The 19,020-nt window shown below is 38.3% G+C and overlaps 1 protein-coding gene across 10 annotated transcripts in view; it reads right to left on the bottom strand.

Annotated features, from left to right (window-relative positions):
• NFIB (nuclear factor I B) overlaps positions 1 to 19,020 on the bottom strand; it is a 611,459-nt gene that overhangs the window by 103,018 nt on the left and 489,421 nt on the right. For 7 of the 10 annotated variants that reach the window (XM_077475108.1, XM_077475111.1, XM_077475115.1 and 4 more), the window contains one exon: positions 4,611 to 4,700. The exons of the other annotated variants lie outside the window; for them this stretch is intronic. In XM_077475108.1, the coding sequence (XP_077331234.1) occupies positions 4,611 to 4,700 (90 nt within the window). The remainder of the gene's footprint in view (positions 1 to 4,610; positions 4,701 to 19,020) is intronic. 10 annotated transcript variants of the gene reach the window in all.

Genomic DNA, 19,020 nt, shown 5'->3' on the forward strand with positions numbered 1-19,020 from the left:
ACTAATAGGCACAGATAAGGCGGCACCGATCGGCACAGATAAGGCGGCACTGATGGGCAAAGATGGGCACAGATAAGATGGCATGGATGGGTGGCACGGATAAGTGGCACGGATGGGCACTGATAGGTACCACTGATAGATGGGACTGATGGGCACTGATAGGTGGCACTGATAGGTGGCTCTGATAGGTGGCACTGCTGGGCACTGATGGGCGGCACTGCTGGGCACTGATGGGCGGCACTGCTGGGCACTGATGGGCGGCACTGGGGTGCAGCACCTTTGCGGCAGATTGTGGGCACTGTGGGTGGCACTGTTGGTGGCACTGCTGGATGGCACTGTGGGTGGCATTGTGGGTGGCACTGTGGGTGGCGCTGGGGGCACTATGGGCACTGCTGGGTGGCACTGATGGGGGGCACTTACTTTCATTCAGGATGGCACTGCGGTGGGCAGGTGGGCACTGGCAGGGGGCAGGTGGTCAGCTGTATTGCTGGCCGTGATCGGGACTGATGTCCCGATCACGGCCGCCGGTGATCGGCTTTTTTTTTCTCTCCTCGCGCTGTCAGCGCGAGGAGGAATAATAGCCGATTACCGGCTCCGTTCTGTCACATGATCAGCTGTCATTGGCTGACAGCTGATCACGTGATAAGGGGTCGGGATCGACCCCTTACACGGACCGGTGATCAGGCGAGTCTCATGGACTCGCCGATCACAGAGCGCGCCGCGCGCGCCCCTCAGGGGGCGCGCAGGCCGCTCGTAACCAGGACGACGTCAATAGACGTAGTCCTGGAAATGTAGGTCCGCGCTAATGCCGTCATTTGGCAATAGCGCGGATCTCAAGTGGTTAAGTATTGTGGATCCCCTATATCATTGTGATGGCTGATTTATAAAGACATTAATACTAAAAAAAATATTAGGGCTGCAACAGGGCTGCAATGAAACATTTGAGTTGATTTACTAGACTAATATCTATATAAATTAGAGTTCATATATACCATAAGTATATACTGACATAAAATCACACACATAGGTTGGACTTGATGGACTTGTGTCTTTTTTTAACCTCGCCTACTATGCAACTATATATTAAATAAGTTGCACCTTGATTAAGCAACCACATAGAGGTGAAATAAAATTTATTTTGCTTGCACATACAGTAATTGTTAGACTAAAGTGCCTAGACAAGCTATGAGGTTGATCTTTGGTGCGGGGAAAGAACTTGCTCCAAAACCAATCTATCTGACATGCAAGTTCATTCTAAGGCAGTGGTTGTCAACCCCTGTCCTCAGGACCCACTAACAGTCCAGGCTTGCAAGATAACTGAAATACATCACAGGTGATATCATTTGCTGATCAGTGATTGCGGTTTTCTAGTCTGCATCTACCAAAGTTAATACTTAAAATCTGGCCTGTTGGTGGGTCCTGAGGACAGACTGTTCTAAGGTATTATTAGGTGTTATTATATGCTGTAATTAATGTTTCATTATAATTGTTTATGTAGTACATTCATATTGTACTTTACAATTTCATAGGTGGCTTTAGGCCCTGATGAAGATTATATTGTATGCACTTTTGAAACGCGTTGGAATTTTCCACTACTCATCCTTTTCTGTCATCTGATTGGATATTTTTATGATTGTAGTAGGATTGTTGCTACTTCTGTTTATTATTCTATAATGTTATTGTAATATTTGTATATATGCCTTTCTTGTGGTTCCTTCCATAACAATTTTATATATTGTGTATTAATAAAATCATATTTTTTATATATATATTTTGTTCAAATTGCCTTAAAAATCCCACTTCCGAGGCCTTTCTTCTGTAAGTTTGTTAAGGGATGATGGCAATTCACACGCCAAACCATGAGAGTCGATAATTTTTCTAAAGTGAACATAGCTAAGCTAAAAAATTCATCTAGAATGTGAATACACACTATTCCTTTAATATATCATTCCCTAAGACATGGGTTATCTATTACAGGACCAGCTTTGGCTTTCTCCAGTTCTCATAAATCAGCTCTTGTGTCTGCTAAAAGCACAGGTGTCAATGTTTGTGCGAACAAAACATGTGAGAGTGTGAACAAAACATGTTCTTTAGCCACCAGTGAAAAGTGAAAAAAGCCTATGGGGTGAACAGTGAAAGTTTAACCAAATATTTGCATTAAGTGCTGTCAAACTTCCCTTGGTATGTGGTCTGCTGTTGGTAAAACATCAAGCCATTATTGTCTGTTGGAATGGACAAGTGTACTAATGGCCTATATACATCTCTACTGAATGCCATATTGTGCCCGTCCTGGCTGTCACAAGACTGTCAGTAACAGAATACGTTCACAAGACACAATCGTTCCTTTTTGCTGTTCACAGAAGTTCACAAAAGCAAGAATATATAAAAGACAGAATTTCACTCAAGGGGAAGATGTAGCAATTAACTCTTACTGAAAAACAAGTATTGATGTATTTGGTACTCATTCAAAGGACTATACATTAAAATTCACCATGTATGTGCTAGTCTTTGTTCTATAATATGTTTGGCTAAAAAATGTATAAAAATATTTTAAAAAGTACAATATAATTTTATTTTTAAAGTGAATACAGAATTGTATGCAAGGCAAATATACAGTTATTTAAACCAGCATGAAAGCAGAAGAGTTTTCTTTTGGCCGTCTTCACATCTGTTTGGTGCATGTGGTGCATCACAGTGTGCAGGTCAGTGTGTGGAACTACACATTAATGTGCAATGCATTAAGGTGGCCTGTTCATTTTCAGTACTGCCAAGGCACCACATTGCATATCAAACTAGACATGAACCATTTTTTTTTTTAAAACACAATGCAAAGATGGCTCACATCTTTTCATTGTAGTGTACTGAAACCCACATGCATTAAAGTGCTTGTAAACCCCATTCATGAAATTTGATCTGGGCAAATCTATCTGTATTTGTTTACTTATCTCTCTCCAAAGCCCTAAGTCCCGTGTCTTTCTGCTGCTCCGTTCTTCTATCATCAGCATGATAACTTCTGACAAGGTCTCCGACATGGGAGATAAAAGCCGCTGAAAATTTGTGTCGGGATGGTGCATAAAAATAGATTAGCAGACAGCTGGTCTATTCACAACACAGCTCTGCCCATCTCTTCCTTCATCTGCCTATGTGGAGGAGTGTGCCTTTCCTCCAATCAGCAGTTACACAGTGATTGCCAAGAATCCACACCCAGTGGTGGAACAGGAAGAGAAAATTCGAACACAATGCTAGAATTCTAATCAGTCTAGAAAGCTGAAGACAGCACATATACAAATTAAAGTTATGTAGGGAGATTTGTTTCATCTCTGTGTATCATATGAGGCTGTACACCTCTCTGGGTATAGGAGAAGGTTTACATCCACTTTAATGTGTGCTAGCATAGTGTGTTGAGCTGCCATTCAAAACTCAGCCTGAATAGCACAGGAACACACCACAGTTTCTGCAACAAATAGGTGTGAAACCAGCTGCAGAGTTTGGTGTATTGTTTGTATTTAGTTTTGTTGTTATATTTAATACTTTAAAAAAATTACATTCAGTCAAACCCACAGTTAAAATACTTATATGTGATACTTATATGTGAACAACTTTACCTACCAAATGGTTTATAACTCAACAAGGTTTGTGATCCAATTGTTTCTGACTTAAAGTGGAAATCTACCCTAACACTAAAATCTCTACATCTACAGACATCCACGATCCAAGACTAACCAATCTAACCCCTGACCGGTCCGGTCCCACACTGAGCTGTCAGTGGCAGCTTTACTGTGGAGGCAGGCGCAGAGGAGGCAGCCGAAAATGGAAGCCCCAAAGTAACTCATTGGATAACGTCACTTCCCAGGCATTTCCCAGCTGTTGTCGGCTGTGTCTTCTGCAGAGCTGCCGTTGCTGGAGTCCGGACCGGAGTGGCTGCAGAAAAGGTATGTATTTCTTCTTTACAGGGTTAGATAGGTTAGTCTTAGATTGTGGATGCCTGTAGATGTAGCAATTTTAGTGTTAGTGTGGACTTCTTCTTTAATAGTCAGTTCCTAGAATTCTCTGATGACTATGTTGTGGTTTAGCATTGCAGCTTGGTTCAGGATCCACTTGAGCCTGATAATGAAAATTAAGGGGTGGCAAAACTCCTAGGCTCTCCCCTCCAGTAAGTCTGTTTATTTAAGAGAGCCTTGACCAGCTACGACATTTATTTTCTCTGTGTGAGTGCTGCTGTGCAGCAAATTACAGGAGGGTTACAGGAGGGTGCTTACATTAGCTAACTCACACATAGCTAGAGCACTTTTTTTACATTTCTGCTTGTAATTCAGCTTAACGTCAATGCAAGTGATGTGATTAGGTGATCATTTTATATAACTGTAAATACCCTACAGCAGCCAATCAAAAAAGGATTCCTCAACTGATCTGACTGTGGTTAACAAAACTGGTTGCTGTGGATTATTTCATCTTGCCTTTTGTTTCTGTACTTTGCTCTGCTTTATCTTGTCTATTAAGTCCTATTTTTCATTCAATTGTATGTTTTCACATGCAGTTGACATTTTTATTGCACTTTGTAACAAACCCTTAATATACATTTTAGTAAATGTAATCTTCTCAGCTCTCACCTTCCATTTTGATCTTCAGCCAGTCACAGTCAGAAGCCCCAGGATCCTCCATTTTCCACTGCTTGCTTCTGGTTGACTGGCCTGTGAACTCTGTATGTGATGTCAAAAAAAATGAGGAGGGCTTGATTACTCAGGTTGAGCTCTGCTGCAAGAAATGTTCAGCAGCGGCAGAAGCTTGCAAAAATCTTCATGTCTGGTATTCTATAATCACTGAACTTTACATAACTCATCAGCTATTAGTATAGTGAATAGAATTAACCAAGACACCATTGGTGCAAAAGCCTATCATCCAGCCATAATGCTCTATCCATACTATTACAAATATCTGGCACTCACTATACTAAACCAGTCATTTATTAATATTTTTTTGTTCACTTAACTCTACTCATACTTTCTTTTGAATGTAGTTTACAATCTTATAAGTGTTTTTAACAACACAGTGCAAAGTGCAACACTGTGCAAAAACCTATACAAGAAAATCCTAAAATTGTATATTCCATATATTACTATGAGGGCTATGTTATCAAAAAAGTCCAACAGAATTCAAGGTATTTATCATGAACATTTTCCACATTTTAGGCTTTTTTTGATCCTAAGGTGAACATTTCCGCAATAGGGTATACTTACCTAAACAGTGGGGCTTGTGTGATCTTTACTGTATTGCCTCCTTATACCAAACCTTATTACCTTCAGATTCTAATTATCTGGCTGTATATCATATTAGGGACATGTTCACAAAGCCTGATGAAAATAAATATCAATACCAACAAATTTTTCACAGCCACCAATCAAATTCAAAACTACCTTGGTTTTGAATGTGATTGGTGATAAAGAAAGCCAAGAAGGTGGCAATTACACTGCATAGGATGCAGGAATTACATATTACAGGCACCCTGTAAAGTGCTTTCTGGTATCTTGCTGCAGGGAACTCAGATTAAGATGTTAAAATAATTTATAGTTTTAGCACAGATACAGTGTTTGTTTGACAGGATTGCTTTCTCTCGTTACTTTAAATAGATTTTTAAACTGTATCAGTTCCTAGACCATATTGGTAATGGTTAGAGCCCATGCCATGTAAGTAACTAAAGATGAAGAGTGAAAAGCAAAGAAAAAATATATTGTATTATAGAACTTAAATAGACCCTGCTTCCACATCATTCATTTCTACAAAAATCTTGTGTTTAATGTTACTGTTCTGGCAATAGTTCCCTACCTGTGCCTAATTGAGGTAAATATCTGCTTCCGCTTCTCTAATATTGTCGACACATGCAGCAAATTCAGGTAACCATGTCTGCTTTAAAAATCTGTAGCTGTGACAGTGGCAGATCCTTAAAGAATTACCACAGTTTCTCAGCTTAGGAAACTGATGATAATTAAGAACAGCTCGAAGCTGCCATGCAGAAGTACAATAGTGGTCAGAGTGGGGCATGTCTAGGCTGGGAAGCTGTCGTGAATGTGACCGCACAGGGCTCTATTCCCAAGCTAAAAGCTAAATGCAAACAAAGGATCCAGGGATACTGGTGATGTCATTACCTAAATATGGCAATGGCCATATTTGGGAAATGACTTGAGTAACTGGGTGGGTGGAGCCTGATGAGGAACTGAGACTAGTTCCCCATCAGGTCCGCCTTACTACTGTTTGAGAAAATGGCAGCGAGCAGATTAGAAAGCCACTATTGAACTGAAAAGCGGTTATGGATTCACCCACTGCCCTGCATTGTCAATCAACAGCATGGTACGCTACAAAACTCAGCTATGCACCTATCAGTGTGATAGGTACAGTAGCAGGGAGGAAGTGTACTGTGGAGGAATTGTCAGCATAGACATTACAATTGCAGTGTTAGGCTCCGACAGATTTATGTACCTGTCTCTTACAAGAGCACAAATTGTGCAAAAGCACCAATAATTTCAGTACAGCTGCCTGACAGAATTGTATAGGGTCTATTAAGGAATTTACCACCTACATGTGCATTTAAAATATTGAAAGCATGTTATTTACTGGTAATTTCCCTTGAGCTGAAATCTAATATCCCTGCTGTCTGTGTACTGCCATGTTATATGTGATGTCAGCAGCCCTAGCTAACTCAAATCTCTCACTCAAGTGACACTCTATTAGTATTCCCACCTGGGTGGGTACATAGGAGGTTGTGTGAGGAGGTTGGAGGTGGAGGAGCTTGTCCAGCACATGCGGTAATTTGACGCTCCCAGGCGATGAAGGAGATATGACACGCAAGGAGGAAGGACCCTGTGCTAGAGAATGACTTTTCCTGAAGAAGCTAGATTTGTGGGGAATCTCAGAGGCACATTGAAAGTCAATAAAAAATTATTTATGGAAAGGAAAAATGCTGCAGGTAAGCATGTACAATACTTGATGTTCTAGGCTTTTGCTTGTAATTGGTTAAGTTGGTGGCAGCAGGGTTCTTACAGCCTTTTTGTAAAAAATATAAATAGTTTTAAAAAAAATATGTTGATTTGAAGGTCTGCTAGGCTAGGAGACTTCACTAACAATTTCTGATTCCAAACAAGTGTGCAAGATCAATGTGTACTTGTGAGCAGAAACTAACATAAATGGCATTAATGACTGGACTAGAACACCCAAGCTCCCACCCAGTCATCACCATCATTTGACAGTGATCTTTTGACAAGTTAGTAATACCTTATGTTTTATCATAAACAATCTGCTTCTACCTCTCCCTGACAACAGGCAGACTGAGTCATTTTGTTTTGCCTAGTGCTTGAGTTTTTTACAGAGCTAAAAAAATAATAATAATAACAGATATGAAGTCTCAAAGTAGTCCCAATAAAGAAAGGGTTAGCGCAAAATGTTGCTGTAATAACATGCAAGATACTGATTATAATGACTTCAGGAACTAAGTGATTTCTCAAATTCAGAGTAGAGATATGCCCAAAAGAATGTAATTGTTGGATCAAGTTTTAAACTAAAAATCAACTAACACAAGGGAACTGTGATCCGCATAATAACTAATTACTGAAACAGTGTTAAAATCTGAGACTGTTCTAAATAAAATATAATAACTTACAAATGTTGCCACTAATGATTGTCTAAGGAACACCTCTATATTATAAGACATCTGGGTGCAATAAGAAAAAACAACAATCTAGGTAATTTGCTAAATAAACAGCCTGTGCTAGTGTGTGGAAAAATGCTTGTATCCCCAAATTGTTAACAAAGTACAGCGTATTTCATATACACAATCAACATCATTAAAAATTTACAACTGGTGTGAGGTCAAAGATGAAAAATTGAATTTTGGGGGTGCAATAATCAATCCATGTATGTTCTAGGTTTTATTAGCACCTGTTTAGCTTAAAACAAGTGAATCCAGTAGAAAAAAGAGCTGTGATAAATTCACTTGCTGAAATCTCTCTGACAGCTGTCAAATACAGATGTAGTTCTCTGAAGTAGACCAAATCCCCAAAAAAACACTGAAAGCACCTTTGCATGCAGCTCTGCATGCTCACCACTCAACACATTAAACTTGTACAGCAAAATGCTGTTTTATATATATGCACTTAATTCTATTACTTCCGCCTCTCTAAGAGGCACTGGTGACATAGCCAATGCCTTAGAGCAGCCTCTTGGGAAGACTATTTCACCAGTGCCTTTCAGGGGTCTGTTATAATCAAGCTGCACTGTCATCATTTGTGGGCCAGTCCAGAATTGGGAAGAAGAAACAGGCCACAGTATTAGGTAGAAGAAGACCACTCAAGACATCAGTTTTTAAAATGGTGGTGCAGGCTTGGTTGGCATAGGGGCGGTTGGAGCAATGACGTTTGGGAACATTAATAATTATGAGGGAAGTGTCAATAAAATAATGCAGGTGTTACCTTTTATTATTGTTAACTGTTTATGAAAAGAGGATGTTAGGGGAGGTCTACTTTAAGACAAGGCAGTCATTTTTCTTTTTGCAAGCTTGGACTGCATTTGTCATCCTTGGACTGTATTTGTATCTAGGCCTCAAGAGCTATTAAAAAATTATGAATAAGTACTGGTATGTAGATTTTTCAGCTCCCAGCAATATGTTGGTCTCATATTAAGCCCCTTTTTTTTCACAACTGCATTCATCTTACCTTTTAAAAAAGCTACAAAGATAGTTCAACATAACACCAGAGACTTGCAAGTCAATTGACAACTGCTTAAAATACACATTTGTTTCTCTACAACTGGTTATGGGGTGCACCTTTCATTATTTAGCTTAGAGTGTGACTAACTTTAGTTTACCAAATGACTGAATTGAAGCAAAATTTTCCAACAATCCAGTTCATGAGAAGCCAATCAAAAGAGTAACTTCCCATGAACAGGAACAGCCACAGATGGATTGAAATGTGTCTGGTTATTTCTGAACTGGACAAATTTCCATCCATCTGTAGGCAGTTTAAGAATGATAATCCGCAAATACTTTTCCTGTTTTTTATTTGTATATTTTTTCTTAGATATTGATTGCTCCCTGTTGTAGATATTTACAATTTTTGCTAAAACAAATAATTCATTATGTGGGCAGCCTGCAGAACAGACTGAATTTGCAATTATTTACTATAAAACTTCCCAATGAAGAGGTGAAGTCACACTAGATAAAGGTATGGTATGGTTTGGGGGGAAATTTCCTATGTGTTCTTGAAAGGATGGCCAGGAAGATACTTCCAAAGGTACTGTTCATCAATACTGAAACAATCAATGTATGTGTTATTCCAATGCATGTCCTTGATCAACATTCCCCGGAGTAATGACTGTATAGTCATAGATAAAAGTAGGATCTGTTGGTCAGAAACTGTGCAAGATTTGAGCACTGAATGGGCAAGTTTCAAAAATTAGAAAAGTAAAAGAGGATCTCAGATGCACGCAAGTGTATTGTCTTGCTGCCATAGCCCACCCAGAGTCTTTGCATCCTGAGCTATTCTGTGAAACGCCAGGCCTAGCTATAGAGGCTAAAGTCTGCATTTTTCCCAAGCTCAGTGTCTGCACCCCCAATGGCAATAATTCTTAATGGCTGGGCTGATGTATGCATGACTTTTCAAAGGAATAGCCTGCAATACAGTCTGACCCCTGTCAGGGCCATGGCAATGCATCATTAACTTGTAAACATGTGATGTGTACAGACAGTTCTCTTCTACAACAGAGCAGAGCGAGAAGGAGAGCAGGGGGAATATTTTATTTAGTAAAAGCAAAAGTATTTTTTAAATCTGACAGGTAACCCTGGTACCACTGGGGCAAGATATGTTGATTTGCAGCAGCCTAATAATTAGCCCATTCTGGAGACTTGAGATGACTGAATTCACAAATATAATTTAAACATCTTATTGCACTGCAAGATCACATTACTTTTAGGATACAGAGCACATCCTCGGGCCCTGAATGGCCATAATTTACTTTGCACCACATCAAAGTGATGTGGCTTATGCAAATAATAAAAAAGTCATCAAAACTGATCTATTTACAAGGAACTCTATCTGGAGAGGAGGTGAAAGGGAGCTGGTGTGAGACACTGAGTATGTATTGACAGCTTGCACAAATGGAACACCAGATGCATATCTGTTTGACTATGCCTGGGGCAAATCTGATGGACTCTGATGTGCTAGAATGCTGCAGGGGGAAAAGTATGTGGAAACGTTTTTTTATGAAAGCTCTTAATTAAACTGCTGTTCTCTTCCAAAAGGACTTTAGGAAACACTAATGAGACATGAATTTGGGCAATATCCTCATCAAAGCAATAAAGAAAAGCCCCATCTTCCCCTGCCTGCAGCCTCCAGCCAACGCTGGTAGCTCCCTTAGCAAACATCACATGGTCAGCCAAGTGCCTCTAGCCACCTGTTAGGGGAATGTCGTGGCAGTCAACTAGTGATGGGGCGGCAAGTTCAAACATTCAGAATAACACCTGCTCACTGCAGACACCTGTTTGGCTTTCTGCAAGCAGAAAACCATATGTTCACTTTGCTGATATTTACTGAGTTTGCAGTTGTGAATAGAATTCCAGTACATGGGTGTTAGCACAGCTTAAATAGGTACAGCCACATATAATGGCATATTCTGGAATTGGAAGAAGAGTGCTTGGCTGGGGCACAACTTGGAGATTAATTGGGATGTTTGTTTTATATTTTATGCAGTCATTAGTGGCTTATCAGATATAAGATTTTTAATCCAAGATCTAGAGATTGCTGTATTATAATAGAAATGAACGACTGCTGATGTTAAATATACATAAATAAATAAAATTACATTTGCTTTTAATTAAGCACAGACACATCAGTGACACTGATGAACGATTTGAGCAGTGAATGAACCATTACAGTTTTTTTTTCTTATTTAATAAAAAATCTTTATGAAAAAGACTCCAAAATACAGAAAGGATAGGGGTCATATTTCAGTTTCAAGTACGTACAGAAGATAATGAAGTTGAATGATTCTAAGTAGAGACGGATTAAAATAGCTATTTGTCCATATGACAAGGCATATGGACTTAATCCCCTAACAGTTTTTGAATGATGTCATTTCAACCATACATATTCAACCATCAGAATTATAAATTAATGAAAGTGAGTTAGATTAAATCCAATTTTTAAGTCAGCAGTCTAAAATCGGTATAAGTTATGAAGGCCCAGTTAGTGTATGGTATATTTAGGTAATGTAACACTTGCACCCGATGATTTTATTTCCCTCTGTAATTTTATAAAAATAAATTAATTTGTTTTCCATCTCATTAAAAGAACAAAAATTACTTCATACATGTAAAGAGGTAATGATACCAGTTTCCCTGTTTGTACCAAAGAAACATTCTACACCTGATGATGTAAGATCTCTGCTAGGGGACACAGGATGCAGGTTATATTTTTTTATTCTTTTATATATATTATATTTTATATAATACAAAAAGGTTATAGTTCATAGCAATTAATGGAATATAAGAGATCACTAATCACACGCTTTTGTTTTTGTTTTCTTTTTTTTATATATATATTTTTTATTCTTCCCTCACCTACATCAGTTTCTGCAGTGACTTGTTTTATTGACTGGCTCTCTAAGAAGCTACTGCAGCAAGAATGCTCCCCTGCACTGACTACTAAACAAGGTGTAGACACTCACTCCACTGCATGAACAAGCAGCTCACAGTCGCAAGACAATTGCAGGAAGATTGAGATCTGCCCAACTCCCTGCCTAGATGCCTCTGACTGGCAGTTTTTCCCCAAACTACACAATTAAAATTTTTGCACAGTGCCTCATAAGATATGTAGTCTGGGTTTCTGACACAGAGATATACTGTGTTAGGGCATATCTGACTGGCGATGAAGGGGAAAGCGCAGGTCCTGAGAAGATAGTGGTGCCAGTTGTAAATAATGAAATAAGTCTTTACAAAAGTTTTATTTAAAAAATGACGTATGATAGAAGTATGAATGATATTTAAATACATATGTTGGTTTTATATTAGGTGCTTGATACTACTTTAAGAGGACATTGCAAAAAAATCAAGACATTCTTATTTCCTAGTTCCCAAACACTGTAAAAAAAAAAACTGTAAATGAAAGAAAAAAATAATTATTGGACCTTGTCTTCCATCTGCTTTCCGTAGGTGGTGGTGGCATCACTGGGTCTCCCCGCTGCCTCCTGGAAAAGTAGAATGCAGGGCACTCAGCCTACCTAAGATGCAGTAGTGAGGCCCAATGTAGTCACTAGTGCCTACAGGAAGCATTTGGAAGCTGAGGTCCAAAGTTAAGCATTTATTTATTTTTCTTCTGAAGATTGTTATGTTTTTAGCTTTTAATTAGCATTTTTATTATTACAGTAGACCTTGTATTTTCATGAAGAATCTGTTTATACCAGTTTACTAAAGAATATTTGTTACATAATATCATTATATAAAGGTTCTCTGATTTATGACATGAATTGATTACTGTAACGAATGTCAGATATTCTGAGAAATCATAGACAGTTTTCTCTTTCTTACCTTCTTAAGCTTTAAGATGTGTTAGACTACTGTTACTGTTATATTTTACTGTTTACTGTTATATTTTAGAAACTATATAATAGCAATTCACCTTTCGGTCATCTTACTAAAATGAAATCTGATTAGTGGCTATGGATTACTAAACCATGCACTTCAGGTACACTGTTTGCCCTGCCTCCCTGAACAAGCCAGCTTATGTTTTAATAGTGACCATACAGACTAAATGCCCGTCATTTGATGCCTGTCATTTTGAAGGCCTGTCCGACTATCTAGGAAGCTAAACAGATGGTCAATGACACTCTTGGCCACAGTCACTAAAAGCGTAGAAGCTATTAGCTGTGTTATTAGGAGTTCAGCTGGTAGCCTACTTTTACACATTGTCAATCCTAAAATACTGAAATACATTTAGGTCCTTATTTAAACCTCTCCAGAAAGCAAACTCCTTTAATAAATAATTCTTCTGATAACTATAGATATCCACAAATGAAGGTGTATAGTGATGTCTAAAAGTGTAACTCATTCTTACCTGTTATGTGTTATTTATGAGTTGACATCACATTTATCTATTTCCAGAATTTAGTGAGGACCAGATTAATTACCTTACTGTGTCATTGATAGAAAAAAATGTTTGTGGGGGACTAAATTTTCTGATCAGCCATTTAGAAATGATGCTGCAGAATATGCACAGGTGGCCAGTGTGCCTTTTAAAATGCCTCTGATCAAGCTGTCATTAGACAGCACATATCACAAACAAAATGTACAGAGCCAGTCAGAGTGGTTATGCGCCTTGTGATCGCTGTGAGCCAATTACTATAATTAATAATGCTAGCACCCTTAAGGCTGTACCCTGAGCAGCAAAAGCTTACCCAGAACAGATGGGGGGCATACTGATTATAGACCACCAATGTTATAGAGGAAAAACACCACTCACCACTAACAGATAACTCACAGGGGACTCACCACTGATCACCAACATTAAAGGGAAAAACACCATTTAAAGGTGCACTGATCACTGACCAACACCCCTCTGATTGATACAGTGTATATGCTATGCCCTAGACTACACTAAACCAAACAATTTTGGAGCTATTTGTACTGTTCTAGCATTTTAGGGCCTTGTTAATTTTTTTTTCCCCCAAACTTTTTTGTCTTTTTAAAAAAAATAAAAAACACAGTGAATTAGTAAATACCAAAAATATATAAACAGGTGCAAACCACCAAAAAATATTAAATGGCGAATATATGCTCTCTTGTGAAGGACAATTCAAATATTTAAAAAAATGAATGAGAGCAAAGAATGGTGCAGAAGGAAGGATTTCCATATGTTTCTAAGAATAAGTAATATGTTGAGTATGAAATGGTGCTATTGTTGTTAATAATTTGATTTTCCCAGTGAGTCATGAGTTCATTTTCAGGCCAAAATTTTCTCAACGTTTACAACGTACACAATGATGATTTCCATTCTGGCAAAGTATTGCACTGCTTTGCAGGTGTGGAAAGGCCCTGAAGAAGCGAGAGTCGAGTTTCTGACCTCTCGCTTCATGAACCTGAGCCTCAGGGCAGCACTTCTGATGCATAATTACTCTTTCAACTCTTCCAGGCTACATTTCAATGAGCAGTAGCTTCATTGCAATATGAACTTTTTTCTAAATCTGTCATGTAGAAGTGAACTGGAGCCTAGGCAATCATTACAAAAGCTTACCTAAACACCCCATTAGTGTGGGCCTGTTAAATGGAAATATATCATACAAATAATTTTACAAACCTATTATAGCTTGATTTTCAACATGTCTTTCAGCTTGTTGTCCCATGACCTGACACATTTTATTCAATGCTTTTGACTATTCATATAACAGTTCTTCTTCAGCATCTCAATACATGTTCTACAATTTAGATGTCTCTCCTATGCATTAAGTTTCAAGTTACAACTAATGAAATGAAGAGAACAATATAGAAAACTGTAGCCACAGGGCAACTTTGAACTTAATCATTACACATATAAGAAAAACTTTTCGCCATTACCCCCTTGAAATGATAATTTGTAATTAAATAACATGTTGCCTCTTTTCAAAGCTGGCCATACATGTGTAGATTTATTTTGGTCAGCCTGAGGCTGAACTGCTGAACGCTGAACGAAAGAAATCTAACAGTTTTCTACACTAACAACATGGATGGATGAATCCCCCTGCCAGGATATTGAATTCTAAATTTATGTAGGTGCTGCTTGGCTTACAAATTTCCGACAGGCTACTTTGACAAAAGTTTATTGAACAATTTGTTGAAAGAAGTGGTGTAGTAGTGTATGACCAGCTAAAGGCTAACAGAGGTTCAAAAAGCAGGTGTGTCAGAAAATGCTGTTATTCTGTTGTGAATGTAAGAAAACAGTTTACTTGTTTTTAAGGATGTAGGATACAAGGCTGCCATCTTGATCCTCGCTTCACTCCTAAGTAAATCATTGACTTGGAACAAGAATGTAGAAGTAAAGTCTAAACTCTTAAACTGGCTATATTGGATTTTCCCGAATGAAAGCCATATACACTGCTAGAAATCCATTCATTTGAGAAGTTTTTCATTCTGCTCGTTTGAATATTCGTTTGAATATTCTCATTACTGTGGTCAAAAACAAACATCAATTTGACAGCACCAATGATTAGGAAATCGAATAAATGTTCTTAAAATGAAAATTTTGAAACAAAATTCTACTAGTGTGTGGGCAGTATTAAGATAACCCATACATAAATAGATTTTATTTAAGCTGTCAGAATACTGGAATAGTGGCTCTATCTGATTGAATGCAGCCATGTTTTGGCTGACAAGTTTCCGCCCGGCACCTTTGCCTTTTCAACCAAAGGATACTGAAAGGAGGGGACCAACAAAGCCACTCACAAAGTGAATTTCATCCAGTTCATTAGGAAACAGCTGAAATTTGCACACTGTATATCCAAAATGCATGTTCCAGGTCAGTGACTCCCTATATAACCAAGCTGGAATCAGGATGATAGCTGCAGCGTTAATCCTTTCTAGACTCAAGTAAGAAATGGTAACACTCATAGGTTTATATTCATAGGCTTACTTTAAGTCAGTCATGGGTAACACCTATTTCTTGTTTCAGCTTTGAAGCTTGACTTGCCACTTCCTGCCTCACAGGATAACAAATCAGCATCATCATCTCTGTTTTTAGGCAGGCTTGAATATCTTACTGAACACTGGGGAAAGTATCTTAATAGCAACATTTAGTTTTTAGATACTTCTACATGGCATACGTTTACATACTTATACATTAATTTGCATTCAGCACTGCATCGGGCAAACATTTAGGTCTCATGCACATGGAGCTTGCATAGGCATTCAGTATTTTTTTTTCAGCCTGTAAAAGCACCTCTATGTTAGCCTATGTGGTCATTCACACATAGGTTTTTACAGAAGTATTTGAAGAGGAGCATTTACAGGCAGAAAAAGCTGCAAGTATGCACGTAAACGCATCTAAACGCACACAGATGTGTGTGTATGTGCGTAAATCTGTTCCAGTGGCCAGAATAAATTCTTATACATAATCCTGCCTTATACTAACAATAATAATATAAAAATAATATGTCTGTTTCTTTTTTTGCAGGGCAGTTCAAAGAAAGGGGTTTAGTTTATAATTACTTGTCTTCAAGAAATTTAAAAATCCTTTTAAAAGGTTAAAAAAGCCTTTCCTAAAATTGTGATATAAACAGCTTTATAAACCAAATACATACATAATGCATGGTGTAAAATATCTTTTCCTTGTGCAAATAAATTACAGAATTGTCTCTGGGTGAGAGCTGCCACGATTAACTACATCAGTGGCCATTCATTCTGGCTGACAATCTACTGCAAAAAAAAAAAAAAAGACTAAATCCAACAAATGTACCATTGATACAAGGGTGTCAGTCTCCAGGCCCAGTACTTTTAGTTTTTCACATAAAGTGACCTTTCATATATGCAGAACTCATCACGAGGGCAGGGGGGGAGAAGTCAATCAGGGGCGCAAATGATTTAACATGACTTTCCAAATTCAGAAGATTGTCGAAATTTGCATGCTCACTATTGTGGGAGATTAAAAAATAATAACTGACATAATATACTGTTTTATTTGGGGACAGGTTCGCTTGTATGGGACATGCCATCATTTTCCATTTGTAGAGATACACACTACTAGGGTCAGACAACTGAACACTTATGCCGTGTACACGCGGTCGGATTTTCAGATAAAAAATGCTTGATGGGAGATTTTTGTCTGAAATTCTGTCTGTATGTAGGCTCCATTGGACATTTTTCATCGGAATTTTGGAAACACAAAATTTGAGATCTGGATCTCAAATTTTCCGACAACAAAATCTGTTGTCAGAATGTCTGATCGTGTGTACGCGGCATAATAGTAGTCACACAACTGATTTCTAATTGTAAGTGAAGTAAAGGAGTGTCTCAATACATTCAGTTGAAGTTTGTAGGCTCATACAGAATGTTACTAAGTTTTTTACATTCTCATTTTCTACAAAAAAGTATAAAAAAAAACCTGACATAGTAGGCTATTATGAGCACAACACAGTTGTTTCCTAAAGGCATCTGTGGAACTTCTTCAATGTTTTACGTTTTTCAGGAGCCTGCTACAAACAGTGAATGATTTAAAAACGGGAAAGGGTTAATATTTTCCTCCTAAACATGTTTTCCTCTTACACATGTTTTCCTACTTGAGTCTCTTGCCTTAAAGAGGATGTTATTATTTTAACAATGTGGTGTTCCAGCCATGGAGATGAGTTGAATTATTAAGTGCCACAAGGCTAAAGGGGGCCTATCCCCTAAAGACAAGACTAGTCTAAAAATATAGCAAAAGAGATTAGAAAGAAATTATGGAAATATTAAAAACAAACAAATGGTTATTTTCAAGAGAGAGAAAGTTAAAGTTTCAAAATAGAAAGAGCGTTAAGGGAATTCTGGGACTTCCCTTGGATAAATGCACATGGAGCCATGTGTGATTTACTTTACAACATACTATTATTTTAAGATGGCGGTATGGAAACTAGGCCCTCCTCAGCTATTCTGGTGTATGAAAATGACATTGACCCTTAATGTGAAAGAACTCAAAAAAATGCATATAGTTCCATTAAAACATAAACCTAGAGTGCTATCACTGCAAGGGAGCAGTACAAAACACTGAGCCAACAATCTCCAACTCTTACAAATATTAAAAGTAGTATATTAAAGAGGAATACATAGGAGGGGTTTGCTAAAACTGGTGCACACCGAATCTGGTGCAGCTGTGCATAGTATCCAATCAACTTCTAACTACAGCTTGCTCAGTTACAGTTTTGACAATAAAATCTAGAAGCAGATTTGTTACTAAGATACTGCGTGCGCCGGTTTTAGTAAATCTCCCCCTCATAGTGACTTTGTATATTCTTTGTTTACATACATATTTTGTTCAGGTTTAAAACTTAGAACTTTTGAAGCAGCAACATCCCTGCATGTAAGTAACATTGCTCAAGAAAGACACAGAAGCCACCAGTGGGGCATACACCATCTGAACTACCTTACTGGAATCAAGTTAATGCCCCCAATAAAGTTGTGCCCACAGTGTTCCAACTTTAAATACATATTCATATATTTTTAGTCCCGTTCAAGTGTAAATAAAGACAATTGTTTTAATTAAAATAATACACGTTATACTCACCTTCCCTGTGCAATCGTATTGCACAGAGTAACCCTGAACCTACTCTTCTGGGGTCCCCCATGTGTGCACTTGGCTCCTCCTCTTCTGTGTCTGCCGCTATAGCAAGCGCTTGCTATGAGAGCAGACATATGGGCTTGCTCCCGAGCCAGGCTCTGTGTCCACAGACACACACAGCATGGCTCAGGCCTGCCCTCTCCTCACAGGATTTGATTGGCAAAGAGTCCCCCGAAGACATCCTGTGTGATGAAATGTATTAAGGCAGGGCTTGGTTGTGATGTCAAACGTCTGCATGCAAGAGAAGCACCACTCCAACTGTGAAGCCTTTGGTGAGATAATAGAGGACTGAGACACCTACTCCACGTGCTCAGGCTTGGGATGCCTCCTTCCATCCAACTAAGATACTTGAGTATAAAAAACGAAATGCTGGCAATTCTGGAAATTCTTCTGTAATCTTTTATTATAACATAACCATTAAAATGTGTCACATGAAGATGTTTGAGTGCCAAAACACGTCAGTTGTCACATATTAATGATCATGTTATAATAAAAGTTTACAGAAGAATTTCCAGAGTTGCTGGCATTTCGCTTTTTATTCTTGGTTGTGATGTAATTTGGCATGCTGGTTTGAGCAGTGTACTGTTATTCTGTTTGCTACTAAATGTTTGTGAATACCCTTTTTTTGCTTTTAATAAACTTGTAATTTTAATTATATCACACTATCCAGTTGAGTAATTTCCCCCTATGGGCCTTGGATTGT

The sequence above is a fragment of the Lithobates pipiens genome, unplaced genomic scaffold, assembly GCF_037356315.1.
Source record: "Lithobates pipiens isolate NorthernLeopardFrog02 unplaced genomic scaffold, aLitPip1_a1.2 Scaffold_13, whole genome shotgun sequence".
In the NCBI taxonomy this organism is placed as follows: Eukaryota; Metazoa; Chordata; class Amphibia; order Anura; family Ranidae; genus Lithobates; species Lithobates pipiens.